Raw genomic sequence first — 22715 nt, 5'->3', positions numbered from 1 at the left:
CGGTAAAGTGTCAAATTTTTCAGACACATTACCCCCTCCCCTAGCCCCCCCCCCCCAAAAAAAAAAATAATAATAATAATAAAATCAAACGGCGAAGAAGTTGATGAGGGTCAGGAAAGAAACATTGAAAAGGTCATGGAAACTTAAGAAAAAAGGTAAACAAAGACTGAAAAGCTAAAGTGGCTTTTCAAAGTTTTAACTTGGGGGGGGGGATCCTGAAGACATTCGGATATGGCTCCCACATAGTACTTTTTGTGTTTGTGTTCATTTATTATGTCGCCCCCCCAAAAAAATCTGTTCTTATTCAGGACAATTTTAGTCTGAAGTAAAAAAAAAAAAAAAAAAAAAGAAGAAGAACTATGCGATTTAACCGTTCATGTAGCTTTTTACAGGGCCACCTGCTTCTTGGCCTCTGACCGCCATCTTCAATAGGGTGGCCATTTTAGCAGGCAAACGTTCTTGTCGGGTGCAAAAAAAAAAAAACTGCGAGATCTGTTTGCGTACGTCTAACATGCTTGTGTGAGTGTGAAATCAGATGCGTGATGAACAAATGTGATATCGTTGAACGCGATTGGTTACAAGTCCCAACAATGTAGTTAGTCATGTTGGTTCGGGACAAACGGAATGCATAGAATAGTGCGACTAGATTTTCATATTTTAGTTTTTGCATGTTATGCATTGTTGTTTCTATAGATTTCATAATCCAACCCTCTTTGTAAACCAAATCTTGAATCCTCTACAAACCCTAATTTGAAAACCCAATTCTCACTACATTCACTTGAAAACTCGACCCCAATTGGCCGGCCACTCCGTTACCATGGCGATACCCGAAGACGGACGGTCTCACTGGATCGTTGTCCCCCTCCCCTTCTAGCCCTCTCGTGGACATTTCAATGACAAACACAAAATGGATTTCACAGCTTGATATTTTTCACAACTTCCTCTCGTGTCTGCTTGAATTAACTTAGCTTTAGCTTTGATGTTAGCGTCATCCGGTGGTGATTGGAAAAAAGTGGGGCGAAAAAAAAAGAATAAAAATTCCAGTTTCGATGATTTAAAGTCGACAGCGTTGTAGATGAGAGGTAGCATCATCAACATCAGCATACCTCTTCATTTCAAACCCTAACACCCTGCATTAAATCCCAATTTCAACATCTAATTTTAGCGCCGCGTGCCCATTAGAACGCCTCAAATCATATTCGAAGCCGTTAGCAGTGAAAAAGGGGTCGAGTGCAGTGCTGATAGTTTACTGTATGCTGATGAAGGAACAAGAGGTAGCATGTTAAAATCGTTAGCATGTGAAGGGGAAGAAGGAGGAAAAAGGCACCACAGATTAGAGATCAATAAAATAAACGCCTTTGCAACTGACACAGTGATACTGGGGGTCTCTCAGGCTGCGTGTGTGTATGTGTGAGTGTGTATAAAGGCAGGATGAGCCAGGGTTAGTGCCTCAGTATCGGTACAAGTCATAAGTGCTAACCCAGAATGAGGGGAAAGCCCATGAGGGGAAGCGGCTTAGGAGTTCCTCCAGCTGAGGTGTCTTCTGGTCCTCACCGAAGAAGTAGTGAGTGGAAATGGCCACCGAGATCATTCCGTCGGGGCCCGCCGTAGAGGGCGGGGTGTCTCGGGGCGGCTGGAACAAAAACAAGGTGACAGTCAAGTGTGTTTGTGTGACTCGGTGTGCTAATCCTGAATATAATATTGAATCAAGTTGTGATTGTGTGTATGCTAAAGTCATGGTGTTGATGCTTTATGATCCTCTCTGTTTTTGGTCTGTTGTCGTCGTCACTTAAATGCGATTACAATCCATAGATAGCTAGCTAGTTAGCTCGATAGCTAGCTAGCTCGATAGCTAGCTAGATACATAAACAAATGAAAAAATAAATAAAAATATTAATATATGAATGAGTAAACAAATAAATAAATACAGTGATACCTCGGTTTACGAACCCCTTGGCTGACGAACGTTTCGGTTTACGAACGTTAAATTTGTGAACATTTTACCTTGGCATACAAACTATTTTTTGGGATACACACGGAGCGCCACAATGAGTGATGTGTCGTTGGCGAATGAGCCCGTTCTCCTAACAAGGAAATGGCAGCCGACTTTTTTTTGTCCTCTATTCCCCGCCACAAGTCTTCGTTTAAAGCCACGTGATTGGTCAAGAACGCAGCAGTGAGGGGGGATTAAACATTAAAGAGACAGGCAGATGAGAGAGAGAGAGAGAGAGAGAGAGAGAGAGAGAGAGAGAGAGAGAGAGAGAGAGAGAGAGAGAGAGAGATGGATAGAAAACAGTGAAATTTGGACTCATTTCAACTTTGATAGAGTGTAGACTGCAAGGTTAAAATTCCCATCAATCAGGCTCCACAAATAACCTGCACAAGCCATCTGCATTTTGGGTACTTTGTTTGGTCTGAGAACTGTGTCTTGATCCGTGTTGATGGCGAAATTCGAAGAAAAACACATAAATAATGCGATGGTGACCGTTGTGCGTTGCACCAAGACTACTATTTGATACTAGTTGACACAAATTCCCAGCAGACAAGTCAGCCCATTTCCAACGGAGCTTGTGCGCCATCTTGTGCATTTTCTGGGAGCTACATTGGAGTCCAGACAGCTCGAATTGATCCGGAAGGACTTCTTTAATCGATTGCAAACATTTATGCTTTCCTCTTCGGAACTGTTTGAATCATATTCCTAACTGGATGAGTAACAAGAAAGCATCTTCTCCGAATTGTTTTGATTCTACAGCAAACTAGCAATTTCCCAGTTCATTTTGAAGTAGTTTCGGAACACTAACTCATTTTTATTGGTGTTTTGCATTTGACTAAAAATTTCAGTCTGCGTGTTTTGGGTATTTTAGATGCTATAAAACGTTTTTCTGATGTCAGTTACGAAACAAAAAAAAAAGGTGTCGGTTGTCCTTTATGCCTACTTCTGGGAAGAGCATTTTTTTTTCCTCAATCGTATCATCATCCCCAAAAGCGGAGTGACTAAAAATGCTATCAGCGCTACCTACCTGTATTTCAAACCAGAACGTCCATGAAGGCGCGTCCAAACCATGCGAGTAGAAACAAAGTACTCGCCGCTCAGGTCAAACTGTGGCGTTCCGTCTCCAAAGGACCACGTGGAGAGACTTGCTCCGTGGTGAGGCATCAAGTAGAGGGACATGTGACTCGGACCTGGGCGGCGCCCAAAAATCAAAAGGATGAGGGGTTTGGGGGTGTCACAGGGACGCTTTTTACCTTTGACATTGAACGTCATCTTGACGGTCCCCCAGCCGGTTTCCTCCTTAGACACCAGGCGGAAGTCCACCGGGGAGCTTGGAGAAACATCTGGAGCGGGGAGGTACCAGTTCTTCCTGTCGAAAAGCTGTAATGTTAAAAACAAAAGGCACGACGACGGCGCCGACAGTCGACGGGAAAGGGACGCACTTGCTGAGGAACTTGACGGGAAGGAACCAAGGGAAGCCGCAGTAGGGGCGGTCCTCGCGGCATTCGGTCCGCACGCCGTCGTGGATCTCGGGCAAATGCGGCGTGACGTGCTGCATGCCCGTGTAGTCGAAGCTGTTGATCCACACGCCCGAATCGCGTGCCTCCACTTGGCCGTGAACGTCGTAGAAAGTGCGGGTGGTGTGCTGGAAAGCCAAATAACAACCGTAACGGTATTTTTCTAACTATGTTGTCTTGAAATCCTAATTATGTCTTATAATTGACACCTTGGGAGGGAGGGAGGATGCAATGTTCAAGTCAAGGCAGGAAACATATTAGCTATCTAGCTAGCAAGCTACCTAGATAGCAAGATAGCTAGCTATTTTAGTCAGGAAACATATTCGCTATCTAGTTAGCTATCTCTCTAATAGCTAGCAAGCATTCTAATAGCTAGCTAGCTATCTATTTGACCTCGCGGGTTGAGTGAACGCTGGCGTTCGTGGCTGCCGCTGCTCACCCACAGAAAAACTTATCCTGTGACTGCAATGTGACCTTGAGAGTTGTGAAAGGCGCTTAGAATTTGAATGTATTATTATTATTATTATTATTATTATTATTTTGAAACCAGACTTTGTCTTGAAGCCCTAATTTGAAACCCGAACCGGTGGTGCTGGACAGTCTTTGGCTGGATGGATGGATGCATGTCTTGAGGAGCCCGCGACGAGAAGAAAGGAGCGTCAGCGCCGTTGCTGAACTGTCGCTGCTTGGAATTGAAGCGGATTTACTTGGGACAGGAGATGTGAGACAATCTCTTTTCGTCAATGGATGCTACAGCTTCGTGTTTGCTTTTCAATATTTAGCTTGTAGACATCATGGTGAAATATGCAGAAGCATATTTCACCCTGTCCCTGATCCAATGGTGAAAAGGACGCTTTGATCCTCTCTTTCATCCAGAGTGCTTAAGATTGATTGACTGACTGACTGTCTTTTGTGTTATGTCACATTATTGGTAATTTTGTTGTTGTTGTTTTGACTTCAAGATGGCGCCAAAGGACTGGCTGCCTTTACAGTAGCTCCTGTATTTTGTTGTTCCACTTCTTCCTTTCATAACTTTGCTGCTGTGAAATGTAATTTTCTTCACTGCAAGACGAATAAAGGCTAATCCAATCCAATCCAAAATCTCAATATTTTAAACCTTAAACCACATTTCCAACTCTACATTTCAAATGCGTGCGTCAAAAACAAACCTGCAGGAAGACCCTTTTCGGGCGCGGACTATCCGGACTTCCCGAATAGGGAAAAAACAGGCCGCTGGACACCAGCAGGAAGACGACGGTGAAGACAGAGCCCAGGCCCGCCAGAATCCACTTGGTGCTTCTCACCAAGTAGACAAAATGAAGCTGTCATCGAAACAAAATTCACAAATGAGAAAACTGGTACAGGAGACGCTTCAAGGGGGATTAAAAAAAAAAAAATACTCACAAAAAAAGAAGAGAGGAAAACAGTGGCGATGGTAACCAGGGCGGCCAGGACCACCTCCGGAGGAATCTCAGTGCCGCTACGGCCCATGATGGGCGTGAAGATCTCGAAGACGACCCAAATGAGGAACATGATGTGCAAATATGGCAAAGCCAGGCCCGCCAAGTAAAGAAGGCTGTACTTGAGCGACGCCCCTGCATCGGTCACAACACAGAATTAAATTAGGAAAGGAATCTTCTGGGATGTCACCGTCAGTTGAGCTGTCAAAACATGCCCGCCCGACCTCTATTCTTGAACTCGTTAGCGAGCAGCAGCTTGGTGAGCAACGGGAAGGACACCATGAGCATGGGAACGTAGGCCGAGCAGAGACCTCGCTGGGTCATCCAGAGCAGGCTGCAGCACCACAGCAGCAGGCTGACGTCCAAGTAAAGATCACCCAGTTCAACCATGCGCACTCCCTGAAAGCAAACGTAGATCCGGTTGAACTTTTCTTCCGTTATTTACATTCGCTCAGAGGAAAAAAAGGAAGTCCAAGATGGCGCCCGAGTAGGCAGCCATCACTAAGTGTTGCGACGAGCCCTGCTTTTGTTGTTGTTTGTGTGTTTTCTTTTGTCACATTTAGTTGTTTTGCGTCAAGTGGAATGCATACGGATTGTTGTTTTTTTTTCGGCAGCACAAATATGCCAGCACTGTTTTTGATTGGTAGGAATGTTGGTGCCATTTGACTGTCATCGCAGGACAGCTCTGGGGTGATTGTGCTTTTTAGCGCCTGTAATAGGCAGCATTTTCACAGCCCCGCTTTGTTCAGCGGAAAGGTCGGTGTTGTTGGACAGTCTGCGAGCGTCAGTGCAGATTTGAAAATGTTGCGGCTTGGAATTGAAGCGGATTTACATGGGATAAGAAATGTGAGATAATCTCTTTTCGGCAATAAAACTGCAGGCTTCCTACATTCATGATTAGTCACAAAGCCAACACCCGAGCAACCAGAAACATCATGAGTGACGTCACAATACTTTTGCTCACTAGAAAATTGGGTGCAGTTTACCGCCAAAACAAAGGAATTAAAAAATATTAACAGTGCCAATGCGTATGTAGAATCAGAATCTGAATCAAAAAGCCTTTAATAATCCCCAATGGGGAAATTTGCCAATAATTGCAAATTTGAAGTGTAGCGGCTTGGAATTGAAGCGGATTTACATGCAACAGGAGACATGACATCTTTTTTCGTCGATGGATGCTACAGCTTCGTGTTTGCTTTCAACATTTAGCTTGTAGCAGACGTGCACATTTCACCGTGACGTCCCCGATCCACTGGTGAAAAGGACGATTTGAGCCTCTCCTCATTCATCTAGAACTGCTTTATACAAAAAAGAGTGCAGAAAGTGCTTAAGATTTAATGACTGTGTCTTATTTATTTTTGTCGTTGTTTTGACTTCAAGATGACGCCGCGAGAGTGGGTGACTTTACAGCAGCTCATGTATTTTGTTTTTCTACTTCTTTCTTTCCTTTCCTCTTACTTTGCTGCTGTGAAATGTAAATTTCTCCACTGCGAGACTAATACAATCTAATCCAATCCAATAACCGCTACACTCACCCTGTAATAAAGGTTCTTGGCCAGCGTGTGCACCAGCACCATCTTGCCGGTGGCGACGGATCCGTAGAGGCACATAGAGGCATAGAAATGAGTGTACCAGAACATGGAGCGGCCCATCAGCGTTACCACAATGGCCATGATGAGAACAGACAGGAAGGCGACCAACCAGCCCAGCAGGGCCACAACTGTGGCGCATGCCAAGTTGCAAACATAGCGCCCACCTGTGGCACAGAGGGCGAATCCATGAAAAGATTTGGTACATTTTTATAATAACAATAAATAATAATAATAATAATAATAATAACAATAATACATTTCATTTATAAGCGCCTTTAAAAACTCTCACGGCAACTTTACAGTCACAGGTGCTAGCTATCTAGCTAGCTATCGTTTAGCTATCTATAGCTATCTATTAGCGACTGTATCCCGTGACTGTAAAGTGACCTTGAGTTTTGAAAGGTGCTTATGAATGAAATATATTATTATTATTACTGTGTCTATTAGCTAGCTAGCTTTCTATCTATTTGAGTTACTTCCGGGTTGAGTGAACGCTGGCGCGTGTGGCTTTATGGCGAGCCGTCAAGTCAAACTTGTCAAAACCTTTGTCACAATTCACCATCGACCGTCATATGCAGACAGTGGTTCCTTAATGAGTTATTTAGTGAGTTTTCTACTCTATTTTTATTAGCAGGTGAATGTTCAATATAAGCCTTAATGCGGTCCTTCAAAATAAAATGGCTGTGTTTTTCTGTCTACACGCATCACAAGCGGGTGAACCTGATATCATCATAATAATAATAATAATCCCGTGTTATTTGAAACCCACCACTGTTGCCCGGTTGAGAGGCTTTCCTGGCCAGATAGATGAAGGTTGCCGCGGCGACCATGTAGTTGAGGATGGTGCCGACACGAGCCGGGTAGGCCACCACGGCCATGCCGAGGACGTCAAAAAACACCATGTTGCCGTGGCGATACTCGGAGGAGTCGGCTAGTTTTTCCGACATGAGCAGGTGCTTGAGGACGGCCAGGATGTTGTCGCCTGGAGGAGAGTTAAATATGTTTTACAGCAGTTTAATCACTTGTTTTAATAACTTTTATTTTGAAAATCAATTGGGTCTACCACATTTCTTCTGAAGGATCTGATTGACGAGACAACGCGGCAGAATTAATTGCCAGTGTTGTCTTCTAAATCAATTCAAAAATGAATTTGTTGACAAGAGCGTAAATGAATAAAAATGTCGATTTGTACAACACTGACAGAAAAAGGATGACTTATTTTTTTTAATCCACCTATTTAAATTCACATTCTGTGTGTTGTTTTATCTTTTGTCTTTATTTATAATTTTATCTGTGGTTTTATTTGTTTTGTGATTGTAAAGTGTCCTTGAGAGCTTTGAAAGGCGCTCATAAATACAATATCTAAATACTATTTCAATCAATATGTATTTCTTGTGTTGTATTTCGTACAGCTGCCCCCATTTCAAGCTCAGATAACCCCAGACCTATATAATTTAGGAATTAACTTTTTTTTTCTGATGAAAGAAGAGAGTCTCAAGTTACTTACTCTGAATTGAATGTTTATGCACTCCTAAAACTCAATTTTATGTGCAATTTGAGTGAAAATGACAAAAACCCTGGCATTTTTGCACATCGTCTGGCAGTGAATGAGTTAATTAATTACGATATCCTGTTAACCGCATACCTGCTCTCTGTATGGAGCCTGTGAGAATCCTGTCGGCGGTGTCATACTTGGTATGATAGATGAAACCGTTTTCGATGAACGCCAGGTCAATTCCTGCAGAACACCCAAATCAGAATCAGAATCAGAATCATCTTTATTGCCAAGTATGTAGAACACACAAGGAATTTGTTTCCGGTAGAACACGCTGCACTAGTATCGTTGTCAAAAAAACTGCTAAGTGGCACTATACAGTTCCATTTTGGCTACTGTTGAAAGAGTTCAAAGAGTTAATGGCTTGGGGGAAGAAGCTGTTTAAATGTCTGCTGGATTTGGTGCGCATGGATCGGTAGCGCCTGCCTGAGGGGAGTAGCTGGAAAAGGTGGTGGGCAGGGTGCGGAGGGTCCAGTAGGATTTTCCGCGCCCTAGTTTGGATTCTTGCAAATAATGATTTGATTGGAAGCATTTTCAAAAGGAATAGAAACAAAAGGGATTGTTTGATAACCCCTTCCACGTTGTTACCTGGGATGTTACCGAAGTCTCTGTAGATTCGGAAATCCGTGTCGGAAGGTATGATCCCGCTCTGAAAGACCTCCTGGCCCACCACGGAAGCGAAGGGGTGTTTGGCAGCGTGCACGTAGGCTTGGACCAGCCATGGGTTTTCCGGACCTGTGGGAACCAAAACGCTGAGGTGATGGTGGGGGAATTTAAGACACAGCTGTTATGTGTCACTACTTGATATATTTGTCAAAAGGGGAAAAGCAAACATGTGGGAATGAACGGTTTCCAATATTTAGCCTTGGTTTTAAAATGTATTTGGCTATTTGCTCTTGGTTCGCTTACCTGTCTGGAAAACGACCTCCTTGCCCCCGACGCCGGCGGCCTCCAAGTTAATGAAGGCTCTCACCTGTTTGGCCCATGGGTGCTGAGTGATGAACCCGTGACTGGCCTACGCAGACCAAACAAAAGATTTATAGAATTGGTCCAAATAAAACCGGCATGCATTTTTAACTCATTCACTGCCAGAAATGTGCAAAAATGCGTCCGCTACAGTGCCAGGGTTTTTGTCACTGTTACTTAAATTCCAGGACCAACAGAATATTGAGTTCTACTACATAAATGGCGAGCCCTTGAAGGGAAAAGCCGAAATGAAAAGAATGAGTCAGACCAGTCCACAAAACGAGAGGGCTGCTGTAGATTTCAAATGTCCCCATTGTGGGTATCAAAGACTTTGTTATTATTATTATTATTATTATTATTGTTGTTGTTAATCATACATAGGTTCTATGAGTTTATTATTATTATTCTTATTATTATAATGATAATAATATCGTTATCATTATTATTGTTAATCATACATATGTTCTATAGGTTTATTATTATTCTTATTATAATGATAATAATAATAATATTATTATTATTATTGTTGTTGTTAATCATACATAGGTTCTATAGGTTTATTATTATTCTTATTATTATCATTATTATTGTTATTATTATTGTTAATCATACATAGGTTCTATAGGTTTATTATTATTCTTATTATAATGATAATAATAATAATTATTATTATTATTAGTATTATAGTCTTCTTAGGAAGTGAAGAAATTTACACGAAAGAAACTTATAGAACCTATGTATTATGAATAATAATAATAATCATCATCATCATTATTATGATAAGAATAATAAACCTATAGAACCTATGTATGATTAATAATAATAAATTATTATTATTATTATAGGTTCTACAAGTTTCTTTTGTGTAAATTTCTCCACTTCCAACGAAGACTCCAAATTGTTCTTTGATGTGAAAGACCTTTTTTCCCCTTGTCTATATGCGTCTTTTGTGGCAACTGTGGCGCGTGTGGCTGCCGCGGCTCACCCGCAGAAAAAAATATCCTGTGATTGTAAAGTAACTTTGAGAGTTTTGAAAGGCGCTTATAAATGAAATGTATTATTATTATTATTATTATTATTATTATTATTATTATTATTATTATTATTATAAACATTCAATTTAGCGTAAGAAACATTAGACTCGAAAAAAAAGTTAATTCCTAAATGATATGGGTCTGGAGTTATCTGAGCTTGAAATGGGGGCAGCTGTACAAAATACAATACATACATATTGATTTATATCGCGCTTTAACAACAGCTGAAGCTGGAACAAAGCGCTAACATGAAAAAAAAGGAAATGCTGCCCCCTCGTGGAAGGGAAAAAAAGGCCAGAGTGCTGACCAGCGCTTTATCGGCACAACCGGAATGGCGCTCCACGTCATACTTTCAATTCTTGCAGTGAATGAGTTATAGTCGAGATTGTGCACGACCTGTAGGACATTTTCTTCCGCCCCGTTAAAGAGGAAGATGACGCCGTGGCGAAGTGGATTGGAGTGGTTGGCGAGCGATTGGAGGACTTCCAACATCACGGCACAGCTCACGGCGTCGTCACTCGCACCTGAGGATGAGGAAAACGGTAAAAATGGCAACTTTCTCACACGGCATAGTTCAGAAAATTAAGGTGACACCTCTATTTCATTTCTTCTTCTCCAGAGACCTTTACATAACGTGATATCTCAGTTTTCGACCATAATCCGTTCCAGAAACCTGTTCCAAAACCAATTTGTTTGAAATCCGAAACAGCACTTTCCCTTATAATCAATGTAGAATTTTTTAATCCGTTCCAAATCTTGAAAAATATATTTTTAAAAGCATGTTTTAATTTTTTTACAGCATAAACTGGATAAAGACATAATAACAGAGTATGTCATTGATAAAATATGAACACAGGAGATCCGTCATCCACATCACTGACTTTCTATTGTCTTTCTTTCTTAGGATGCTGCTGATGGTCGATTTCACATCCCAAACTCCTTATCTTTTTCTTGCTATCTATTTGAGTTACTTCCGGGTTGAGTGGATGCTGGCGCGTGTGGCTGCCGCTGCTCACCCACAGAAAAAAAAAATATCCTGTGACTGTAAAGTGACCTTGAGAGTTTTGAAAGGCGCTTATAAATGAAATGTATTATTATTATTATTAACGAACAAAAGAGAAAAAAAGGGATGGGGGGGGTGGTAGGGCTACCCAATGGGAGGAAGAGTGTAGGGCATGTAATGCCGACATTTTAAAACAGGTTAGTGTCGAGGCGTGACATTGGACAGGAATTCATTGCATTCAATTGTTTCCCCTCACCCTCGAAAAACCAAGTCATGTGCTTCATCTTTGCAGATTGGAGGCTTAGCGCTAATTTGTCTGTCTGGGCTACTAGTGCCATTCCTCATGTGACAGACGTTCAACGCCATCGCCCCCAAAAGTCTTCAAATTTGAGTTCCCAATTAACTCATTCACTGCCAGACACTGTGCAAAAATCTATCCACTCCGGTGCCAGGGTTTTTGTCATTTTCACTCAAATTCCAGGACCCACAGAATATTAAGTTTTAGGACTCCATCAACATTCAATGCAGCGTTAAGAAACCTTAGACTCTCCTATTTCATCAGAAAAAAAAGAGTTAATTCCTAAGTTATATGGGTCTGGGGTTATCTGAGCTTGAAATGGGGGCGGATGTACAAAAGGCAAATGCTGCACACTCGTGGAAGGGAAAAACATTGCCGGAGGTAATAATACATTTCATTTATAAGCGCCTTTCAAAACTCTCAACATCACTTTAGTCACAGGATTGGTTTTTCTGCGGGTGAGAAGCAACAACCATATGCACCAGCGTTCACTCAAACTGAAAGGAACTCAAATAGACAGAAAGCTAGCCAGCTAGCTAACAGATAGACAGCTAGACAGTTAGCTAACTAGCTAGATAGCCATATAGCTGATAAATAGCCAGCTAGACAGTTAGCTAACTAGCTAGATACCCATATAGCTAATAAATAGCCAGCTATATAGCTAGCTAGCTAGACAGATGGCTAATAGATAGCAAATAGATAGCCAGCTGGGTAGCTAGCTAATAGTTAACAAATATATTGCCAGCTAGGTAGCTAGGCAATAGATAGAAAATGGATAGCAAATAGATAGCTAGCTAGGTAGCTAGACAGATAGCTAATAGAAAGCAAATAGTTAGCAAAAGGATAGCCAGATAGGTAGCTAGCTAATAGATAGCAAATTGATCACAAATAGATAGCTCGCTAGATAGATAGCAAATAGATAGCCAGCTAGGTACCTTGCTAGATAGCACAGTCTCCAGGTGCTGGCCTGACTGGGCCAGTGGAAATTTCTGAAATATGATAAAAATCACCACATTTTTGCTTTTTTTAAACAGGCAAAAGCAATGGGCCGCTTCATGAAAAGGCAGATCCTGCCATATCAGTTTCTTTTTATGACATTTTATTGAAAGGTATAAATATTTGATTTAAGTTTTACAAGTCAAAGATTGTTCAGGAAATCAATAGGTTGTCAAGTTTTGTGCTACTTCCTGCTCCAGATCTGAGCCATTTCCCTTTCTCTGGGGTGAAGAAGTTCATTAATCCGCATACGCGATCGAGCAAATATGATTCTCTACTGTGACTCATTGGTATACGGGTAGAAAAAAATGCCTTCTATGAGAAGTCTAGGAGGAAAAACTGCCCGCTTCAACCAACCGGTTTGAAAGTACAACTGAAGTTCAAATAAGATGGCATGATAAGACGCACTCCCCTTTTACGCATTCGCGTTACAAACAATGGTACATACGAACATTTTTGTCGTAACATATGTAGTATTCTCCCCAGTTGTACATGTACATATTTTTATCGACCATCGATTTTATTAAATGTCAATTTTTCAGTACAAAACCAATACAGGTTACTTATACAAGGACAACCGACACCATTTTTTTTGTTTCCTAACTGACAACAGAAAAACTTTTTATAGCATCTAAAATACCCAAAACACGCAGTATGATATTTTTAATCAAATGCAAAATACCAATAAAAATGACTTAGAGTGTCCCAAAACTCCCACAAAATGATTCAGAAAGGCCCGCCCTCTTGTTCGTGATGTCACTATTGGTCACACACTGCCTTGCTCCAGAATCAAAACAATGGCTTCAGTGAGTTCAGATTCAGAGAAGATGCTTTCTTGTGACTCATCCAGTTATGAATATGATTCAATTAGTTCTGAAGAGGAAAGCATACATGTTTGCAATCGATTAAATTAGTCCTTCCGTATCAATTCGAGCCGCCTGGACTGCAATGTAGCGCCCAGGAAATGCACAAGATGGCGCACAGACAAACAGAGCTTGGGCGCCATCTTCTGCATTTTCTAGGAGCTACATTGCTGTCATTGACGGCTTGAATTGATATGGGAGGACTCCTTTAATCGATTGCAAACATGTATGCTTTCCTCTTCAGAACTATTTGCATCATATTCATAACTGGATGTGTAACAAGAAAGCATGTTCTCCGAATTTGAAGCCATTGTTTGGATTCTAGAGCAAGGCAAGACGTCCTGGCGTGACGTCACGAACTGGGGGCGGGACTTTCTGAAAATGCCCAATTCGCAGCTCAATTTTTTTTGCAGATTTTGGACACTTGAAGATATTTTTATTGGTGTTTTGCATTTGATTAAAAATTCCACCCTGCGTGTTATGGTTATTTTAGATGCTATAAAACGTTTTTCTGATGTCAGTTACGAAACAAAAAAGTGATGTCGGTTGTCTTTTAAACACACATTCCATACAAATTATAGCACTGAAGCAACTTACGAACAAATTCACCTTACGAACGACCGTTCGGAACGTATCTCGTTTGTAAGTTGGGGAGCGTCTAGTATTCAGGAGTCCACGCTTGATCAAAACATTATGTTAAAAAGTACATCTCAAGTTTTAAACCAACAAATGATGTGGCGACGCTTATGTTTTTACTCAAAACTTTTGGAACTGACTCGAGGAAATACGAAGCCGCTGCAGTATTATGATAAGAGGCTAAAAAAAAAACATATCCAAAGCCTTTCTAGGCAGTGGGAACAAATGAAAGGTAAATTTCAGGTTCAGTAGAGTGCTTGGGGCAAAAATGAGCAAAGGGTGGAGTGGGGGAGTCAAAGTTCAATTGTTCCGCCTTAATTATAGGCTCGGATGTAATTGTGCTTTTTAAAATAACATGTCATAATTTAAAAGTTCTCAGGTGTTTAAATAGAGGGCGTTGACGTTCTTTTTTCAAACATGTCAAGAATCATAGAAAAAAAGAAAAACATCTTTGTTTTTTTTGGGGGGGGTTTGTTGCATTGTTAAATGTAACTTAATTATTTGAAATAACAAAATTAAAATAGTCAAATAACCATCTATTTTATGTACTTTCAAATACATTTTCTTTAATTGAGCAACTGTGCAAACTATTTACAGACACTCCACAAATTACAAACATTCAAGTAACGACGTTATGGTACGTACGAACGTTTTTGCGTGTACAATATGTCAAAAAATGTTAGGACAGAGATGCTGTAAGTTAGATTTTGTATTGCGCGCATTTTTCCGGACGAGCTCGCTTGCGATTGGCTGCGTAAAGTATGTGGTCGGGGAGGAAATCCTTCTTCCCAGTTGACGCTCCAGGAAGACGTAATGCATAACAAAAGGTGATTGCTGCTGGCATGTAATTTAGTAATTACGCGCCAGCAACTTCAGTAACTATTAGAGAGTCTGTGTTTTATACTTCCCCGTTCAGTGTTTGACTTAAAGGACAACCGACGTCTGCGGACAAGTTGTGTCCATAATTTGTAAAATGGCTTCAAATGACTTCTACTGAGTGTATTTTACAAAGATTCCACCGCATATAGCTATATTTTACGTTTTAAGACTCGCGCTGAATATTCAGGAAGTCTTGTTTTTGAGTTGGTGACGAGTCCGTACATGACGTCACTGAAGGAACGCCCCTGACCGAAAAAAGACACATTGTAGCAGTCCTTCCATCACGTCAATGTATTTTGCTGTACTTGTTTGGTCTGAAAACCCCGTGTTGCACCCAAAAGCCGCCAGAAGAGGGCGTCCAAGCTCCATGGAAGCAATTTATCAGCCTGTGGAAACGCAATACACTGTCATGTCTGCAAGAGGTCGCCATTTTGTGCCTCTTTTTGATGTGAGACATTTCCCCTCAATGTTGCCTCAAAATGGCACGGAATAAATTCTTTAATCGAATGCAAACATGTATGCTTTCCTCTTCAGAACTATTTGAATCATATTCATAACTGGATGTGTAACAAGAAAGCATATTCTCCGAATCTGAAGCCATTGTTTTGATTCTCCAGCAGTGCAAGACGTCTTGGCGTGACGTCACGAAAAAGGGGGCGGGACCTTCAGCAACTGGCTACTTCCGGGTTATTTTTTTTTTGCAGATTTTGGACACTTTAAGTCATTTTTATTGGTGTTTTGCATTTGAATAAAAATATCATACTGTGTGTTTTGGGTATTTTAGATACTATAAACGTTTTTCTGATATCAGTTAAGAAACAAAAAAGTGACGTTGGTTGTCCTTTAAATATACATTCCATACAAAATATAGCACTCGTACGTCATGTAAACGGTCGACATCCCGAGGGTAAAATTCATACCTGGACTATTGGCCACCGTGTCAAAGTGGCAGTTGGCCAGCATAAAATGCTTGGCGCCACCTTTGGGCTCCAGGCGCACCACGATGTTGGTGACACGGTCATAGAAGCTTGTGAAGCCGCCGAGAAAGTCGAGGGAAAAGGAGCCGGTGGGCCGCTGCACATCCACGCTGAGCTTAAGATATGGACCTCGTTCAGTCATCACACGGACTTTATCGATCTGCTCAAGGAGGTAGTCCACCGTTAACACTTCATTCTCATGGCTGCCGACCGGCCTTGGTCCCACGCTGACGATACGCTCCAGGTGTTGCCTGGATCCAGAGACATACTATTTTCATTTCCAGTTTTGAGTTTAAAGGTCACTTCTGCCTTCTTTGGAGCTATTTTGACGTGCATGAATTGAATTGTGAACAATTTCCACTTGTTTTTGTGGGAGTTTTATAACATGCATAAAAGTGGGTGAATTGGTGCTTTCGCCTCCATTCGCCTCAACACTAAAGAGGACACCCATCAATAGAAAACATACATTTATCACTGAAGGCGTGCCACAGGGGTCCATCCTTTGCCCATTTTTATTTTTATTGTTCAGCGGACGTGCCCCTTTCTTGCTCTGACATGCTTTTTGCTGTGTATTGAAACATTAAATTGAACCGAATTTAGTCTCAATGGCAAAAATGAATCATCTGCAACTGGCTTTTAATCGGTTCAGTTGTGTATTTTTACACAGAGAAAGTGTAACGTACACGACGACAGTTAATCCTGTTAGGCCAGAATTTTAGACAGCTGATCCCCAGAGAAAGTGTGGTTATCATAATCCGTGTCGCACCAGAATCATTTCTTTTTCGTCACATGATTCCAAAGCCTGCTTTGCGAAACATAGTGAGCCAATGCTTTGATAAAAAAAGAAAAGGATAGTGGAGTTACCCTGAAATTACAGCACCTTTGTTTACTCTTGTCATCATATCAAGTCCATTAAAAAAAAAAGACTGTTTTGATGTCAGAAAACCATTATTCATCACACAAAGGGGAAATTTGCAGTCCACAGCAGCAATTTGAAAGGGGGTGGGGTTGAGGGTGAAAGGATAGAAAAACAAGATATTCTAAGCATAGTAAAACAAAAATGTCAACTGTATAATGTGAATGTGCAAAACCGTTTCATAAAAAAACTGTACATAGTGCTTTTCGTCATCATAAAAAATAATGAAAAGCGATTTTTGGCTGGTTAAATGGGTCCACCGAATATGCCCAGTGTTTTACTTTCATGTCACAATATTTTATTTAAATGGAAAAGGAACGTTCTCATCATGCCTGATGTAAAACAACCAATATGAAAATTAAAATGTTTTGTATGAAGCAGATGAATTCATGATCCAATTGACTGTCAAAAGTAATGTGTTCATTGATTAGGATGCGAAATTGACACGTTGATCATTTAAGATATTTGTTACAATAATTAGATTTTATTGGAAGTATGTTTTCGGGGATATTCAAATATTATTTGGCAAAAGTACATTAGAGCTTATCAACTCAGCCTCAAAACATCTGCTTTTGGCTTCATTTAAGTATTCTCTTGGTTGTACTTTTCAGTAGCGTTTGAATTGTGTTTATTCTCAACATAGTACCTGCATGTATGTCACTGTACTTGGCAGGTTTTCAATGCGGGTAAGATTGGAGAAAAGGTTAGCCAGACCGTTAGCCGCCTGAACAGGATGAAATTCAGTTGTGTTTCCGCTCAGCCTACTCACCTGGCTCTCTCCGCGTTGAACTCCCCGCTCGGCCTCCCTATCACGAGCTGCTGGAGGGACAAGTGAACGAGTGCCCATAGAAGCAGAATAAACACGCACACCAGCGAAGTTGCCAGACCCTCTCGGAGCAGGTACAAGCTCACGTCGGGCTTCCTCTTCGGCTCACTAACGCCGCCACCGCCGCTCCAACCATTGTAGTCCTCTCCGTAGCCGTCCACTCGGCTGCCACTGCCATGCGTCCCGAAAGGCGGCTTTATTCTACGGACGGTTGTGTCGCTCTCCATTTTAAGGGCCAGCGGCACATCAGCTGCAAGCGTCGCTCCAAGGCGTCGCTGCTTTTCTTTTTTCGCCCCCCTCTTCACCTTCCGGGATGGCGGACGGGAAGCTACTGGGGACAAACTAGGCGTGTCTCAAAATACGTCACGATAAAAAATGTCAAAGCAGTGGTTTTAGAATTGTAGTTTTAAAGCCACAATAGTGGTAAATTAGGTTTCACATATTTTTAAAACACATTTACATTTTTCTTAACTAGTTTTCTTTTTAGAATAATGTGAACGTCGATTTTTATTTAAACGTGACGTCACTGATGGAACATTTGTCATGTGTCAACAGGCGACAGGGTAATTGGATTGGATTGGATATGCCTTTATTAGTCTCACAGTGGAGAAATTTACATTTCACAGCAGCAAAGCTAATGATGACATATGTTTGTTCAAAATACAGAATAAAAAAGTGAATGAATTAACGCACACCTGTACAGTTCATTAAACACTTGTGTTAACATATTAATACACTTTCACTACACACAGTCTCCCAAATAGGTAAGAAATGAAATTCATAAAAAAAACGACATTTGTAACAATCAAATATGTTAACTAAACCAGCGTATCACTTAGTTAGTTGCTTAAATTCATGTTCAATTCCTGAATCTATTAAAAAAAAAATTTTTCATCGTTTTTTTAACAGACAACCGTTAAAGTCCCTGGAGTTTTCATCATCCATTGTTTTTACTAAGACAAGTGTTAACTCCTGGGGAGGAAATTCTTATATATGACGCTTATACTGCTGACAATAGAAATGGTTTGAGTACATTGGATGGAGGGTAGCTTCCATCTTCGGTTTTGTTTTATGATCCCAGTACTTTTCCATTTCATTTCACATAGCCTCGCTGGCATTTTGTTTGGCAAGTAGAGTCAATGGCATCTACTTGGCGAACAAAGTGGTATGTGGTGGGACTTTGACACAAACAAAACATAATTATGACGATAGGGATATTCGTTTTTTCTGAGTCTTTCGTCTGTCGAAAGATGTTCTTGAATAGTCATGACAGAAGCAACCCACGCACATATTAGCATCGGTAGCGTCTGACGTTACGTCATCAGAGGCGTAAGTACCACGAAAAAACGTAATCTGTTTCCGTTGTTACTTCAAAAATAAAATCATATTTTTCCAACGAGCTTGCATACAAATGTTGTCACAACAATGATGCAGCAAATGTGAATGATTTTATATTAGATTTAGGTGGTGGCTTGTGTGTATTTCCCCCCCGAATGAATCACTCGACATCACTGTCTTTTGACGTCGCGGAGGTTCAAACGGAAGTGTGTTAACATTCACGGTGTGCTTAACATCGTCACAGAAACTACCTTCAACTTTGGTCCGTCACTCATCACCAGGGCATAGCGGGGGAGAGAGCATCAGTCGGCCCGTCGTGTCTCGACCCGAGGACGGATGGTAAAATCCAACCTCCAGCGGATCCTCAACAGTCATTGCTTTGCTCGCGAAAAGGAAGGAAAACAACAGCCTCTCACTACCATGGCGGATTTGAGTAGCGGTATTTGTGACATGATTGCTAAGTAAGTAAACAAGCGAGCTAACGGTGCTAATCGATTTATGGGGGGGGGGGGGGGGGGTGGGTGGCAGCAATCCGCTTAAGTGAAGATATGTATTTATAGTACGGAATGTGGAAATTCCAGCACGCCGTAAAACGTGTAAACACCAGTATACACCGAATTACGAATGTGATTCCATATATTGACGTTTGTTGCCCATCGCCCGTTAGCTAGCTACTATTTACGCTAACCGTTCATGCTAGTCGGCCAGTAGCATCTCAGTCGCGCAAGTAAGGCTAATCGTTGAACTAACTTCGTTGTAGTCATGAACCTTCGCTTCAATGTAAAGTTTTATGATATTTCGGTAAATATTTCACTTATCCTCCTCGTTTAGCATTAGTGCGTCACAATGGATGGTAATCTTGTTGTGCATGTAAGACATTTAACGACCATCTAGCTGTGTTGAATGTAGGCTGAATAATGCGTCATAATGCTACAAAAAAGTTATAGGGTAAGTTATATCTTAATAATGTATATATTTTTTAAAATGTTCGGCTCCGTGTCTCGTGACAGGTCAAGGCCGTTATGTAACCGACGGCTGCATTTCCAGTGACGTCACATAGCGTAATGACGTCTTCGTTGGGGGCGGAGTTGGGGTGCCTCACCAGTGTATAGGCGTCAATCGCCAGAATACATTAAATACTAAGCTAAAAAATGTCTTATCCGTATTGTTGTAGCAAGCAAGCCTCCAAAAGAGCAAAGCAGAGATTCACACACATCAAAAAAGTGTCTACGGGACTGGCGCTATGGTTTTAAGCAGCCATCTTGAGCCAAATGACCATTTCTTGGGCCGTGTCATCCATTTGAATTATTATGTTACGTTTTATATTTTTGTTCCGTTGCTAACAATGCTTTTTCTGTGGTCGCCTTGCAGTCTGTCCATGCACTGTAGTACCCCCGGCCCAGGGCCTCTGTGGTGCTCCTGATGCCCCTCTCCCACCCCTGAAGATCCCAGGTGGGCGAGGGACTGGCACACGGGATCACGCTCCTGCAGCTCGGTTGCTCCATTCAGTAAGTTAGACCCATGCTGCCCTCCAACCTAAGATTACATTGAACGATTTCATTTTGCCCCCTTGTCTTCTCGCCAGGACTTGAAGTTGACCGTTAGTGAGGAGCCAGCGGGCAGCGGTCGCCCCGGGATACTCCACTTTCAAAGTCACCTCACGGTCAGCAAGGCGGTTCAATGGGAGGCTGTCGTGAGCAGCAGCGCTCTCTTTGTGGAGATCCCTGTTGAGCCGCTGCCTGAAGGTAGCAAGGAGAGGTGAGCCTTACGGGTGATCTTCTCTACGTGTAAATGAGCTGAGCTAGCTAAATACGGGGCGCATCACCAAACGATTCAGTCCCATTCATACAATTTTATGTTAATTGTATTTATTTTCAAATACAGTGATACCTTGGTTTACGAACGTTAAATGAATGAAAATGTTACCTCGCCATACAAACTATTTTTTGGGATACACACGGAGCTGCCACAATGAGTGATGTGTCCTTCGCGAACGAGCCCCTTCTAACAAGAAATTGGCAGCCAGCTTGTTTTGGTCCTCTATTCCCCGCCTCCAGTTATCTGTTAAAGCCACGTGATTGGTCAACGCAGCAGTGAGGGGAGGTGGTTTAAACATTAAAGAGAGGCCGACGACAGAGAGAGAGTGACAAAATGGATAGAAAACAGTGACATTTGGACTCATTTCAACTTTGATAGTTCAAATGCAGAGTGTGGACTGCAAGGTTAAAATATCCCATCACTCAGGCTCCATAAATAACCCGCACAAGCCATCTGTACACTTGATGCTATAAGCTATCAACCCAGCTAAACAGAACACAATTGATGAGGAACTAGGTAAAATCATCGCAGAGGAAGCACCTACAAGGGATCCTTCCCCATGATGTTGAAAGAAGGTTACGTTCCTCATCAAGTGTTTAATGCTGATGAAACTAGCCACTCCATTCCATCAAGCCATCGACCACCACAAAGGTTAATAAAACGACTTTATTACACTGTACAGTTTATTCATTTAATTATAATACCATAGCACATTACACATAAAGTAAGGTATATTTTGTGTAGTTGTGAGGCTTAGGAAATTAGAAAGTACAAAATTATGTTTTATGGGGACCTGGGAACGGATTATTCTCATTTTTATGGTTTCCCATGGGAAATACATTTTTGGGATACACACTTTTCACCTTACACACACTGTCTGAGATTCAATTATGTTCGTAAGCCAAGGTATCACTGTATGAAGTTTTTTTTAAAAATATCTGATTCTATTGTATTTGCAGCTTAGCATCTCTGCTGGAATACGCTGAAGAACATCTGAAAGTGGTCGGCGTCTTTGTCTGCTTCTACAAGAACAGGGATGATCGTGGTATGTACACAGAAAGCTTCGGAGCACCTTATCGCTGAACTAACATAGAACATGTACCAATGATGTGTGTTTTTTTTTTTTTTTTTTTAGCTAAGCTGGTACGTACATTCAGTTTCCTGGGCTTCGAGATCGTGAAACCGGGCCACGCCCTCGTCCCACCTCGACCAGATGTTGTCTTCATGGCCTACAATTTCGATAGAGAGTCCTCTTCCGATGAGGAGTAGAACCCAGGAACCCTTTCTCTACCACCCCACCTCTTCTTTTTTTTCCCTTTCCCTATTTTGTGTTTGTTGATCTCTTAGCTGTGTTCCCCTTTGAGCATCAAGGTTGGGTAATAGGGAAGGATGTTTGACTTTGGCTTGTTTAGTGTTAGCTGCGCATATGTTAGCTCTGCTTTGTTTACCCATTGAGCCGTTCGTTCTATTGTTTGTACAACACACAAAGGTCTTTTTTTTTCCCCTCAGTTACATTCTGGTACTGCAGCGAGCATGAGTGTTACATTTGAATCTTATTTTTCAGGGGGACCACTGTGTAGCATTCATTAACATCCCTTTGTTAATAACCCCATTTATTGGTACTTAAAATAGCCACATTGTTTTAGCGACAAGAGTAATTATCCAAAGGGCTTTATTATTATTATTTTGCTTCATTATCAGCGATAATATAAAATTTCATGTTCTGGTTTCTGGGTTGTATGATGAGGGAAGAAAAGCTGTGACGTTGTGATTGGACTGACTGCATCTGCATTCCGTTTTGTTTCATGATGTTCAGCTGGCTAGTTGTGCTTCTGTACCTATTGTGCTTATAATAAAACAACCCCAAAACTTACCATGATGGTTCATTTGAAATCAATGTTTTTTTGACATCACCAAGGTAGAAAAAAAATCAATTATAGACCTTGAAAGCTTAAAACATCAACGGATGAAATTTAACATTGAAATTTTTGGGGAGTTCGAAATAATGACAATGCACTATGAAATGTGCGGTTTCAAGGAGTACCGAC

General features: G+C 41.4%; 2 protein-coding genes across 2 annotated transcripts; one reads left to right on the top strand and one right to left on the bottom strand.

The window, feature by feature from the left end:
* Positions 1–908: 908 nt before the first annotated feature.
* ermp1 (endoplasmic reticulum metallopeptidase 1) lies at positions 909–17841 on the bottom strand. Its single transcript, XM_089021185.1, is given in 16 exon segments — positions 909–1633; positions 3021–3076; positions 3079–3183; positions 3247–3362; positions 3436–3638; positions 4680–4832; positions 4915–5105; positions 5195–5369; positions 6506–6726; positions 7332–7544; positions 8208–8300; positions 8706–8852; positions 9027–9132; positions 10514–10641; positions 15713–16020; positions 17455–17841. Coding segments are annotated over 16 exon segments (2682 nt in total). The 5' UTR covers positions 17739–17841; the 3' UTR covers positions 909–1450.
* A 1261-nt stretch (positions 17842–19102) lies between these two features.
* On the top strand, positions 19103–22540 carry oaz1b (ornithine decarboxylase antizyme 1b). Its single transcript, XM_089021186.1, is given in 6 exon segments — positions 19103–19310; positions 20221–20269; positions 20271–20357; positions 20435–20607; positions 21627–21712; positions 21803–22540. Coding segments are annotated over 6 exon segments (654 nt in total). The 5' UTR covers positions 19103–19185; the 3' UTR covers positions 21937–22540.
* The last annotated feature ends 175 nt before the right edge of the window (positions 22541–22715 follow it).

This window comes from Hippocampus bargibanti, linkage group LG18 (assembly GCF_051943395.1).
Source record: "Hippocampus bargibanti isolate YZ-2025 linkage group LG18, ASM5194339v1, whole genome shotgun sequence".
Classification (NCBI taxonomy): domain Eukaryota; kingdom Metazoa; phylum Chordata; class Actinopteri; order Syngnathiformes; family Syngnathidae; genus Hippocampus; species Hippocampus bargibanti.
The sequence above is the reverse complement of the archived record's forward strand: the minus strand, read 5'-3'. Positions and strand labels throughout refer to the sequence as shown.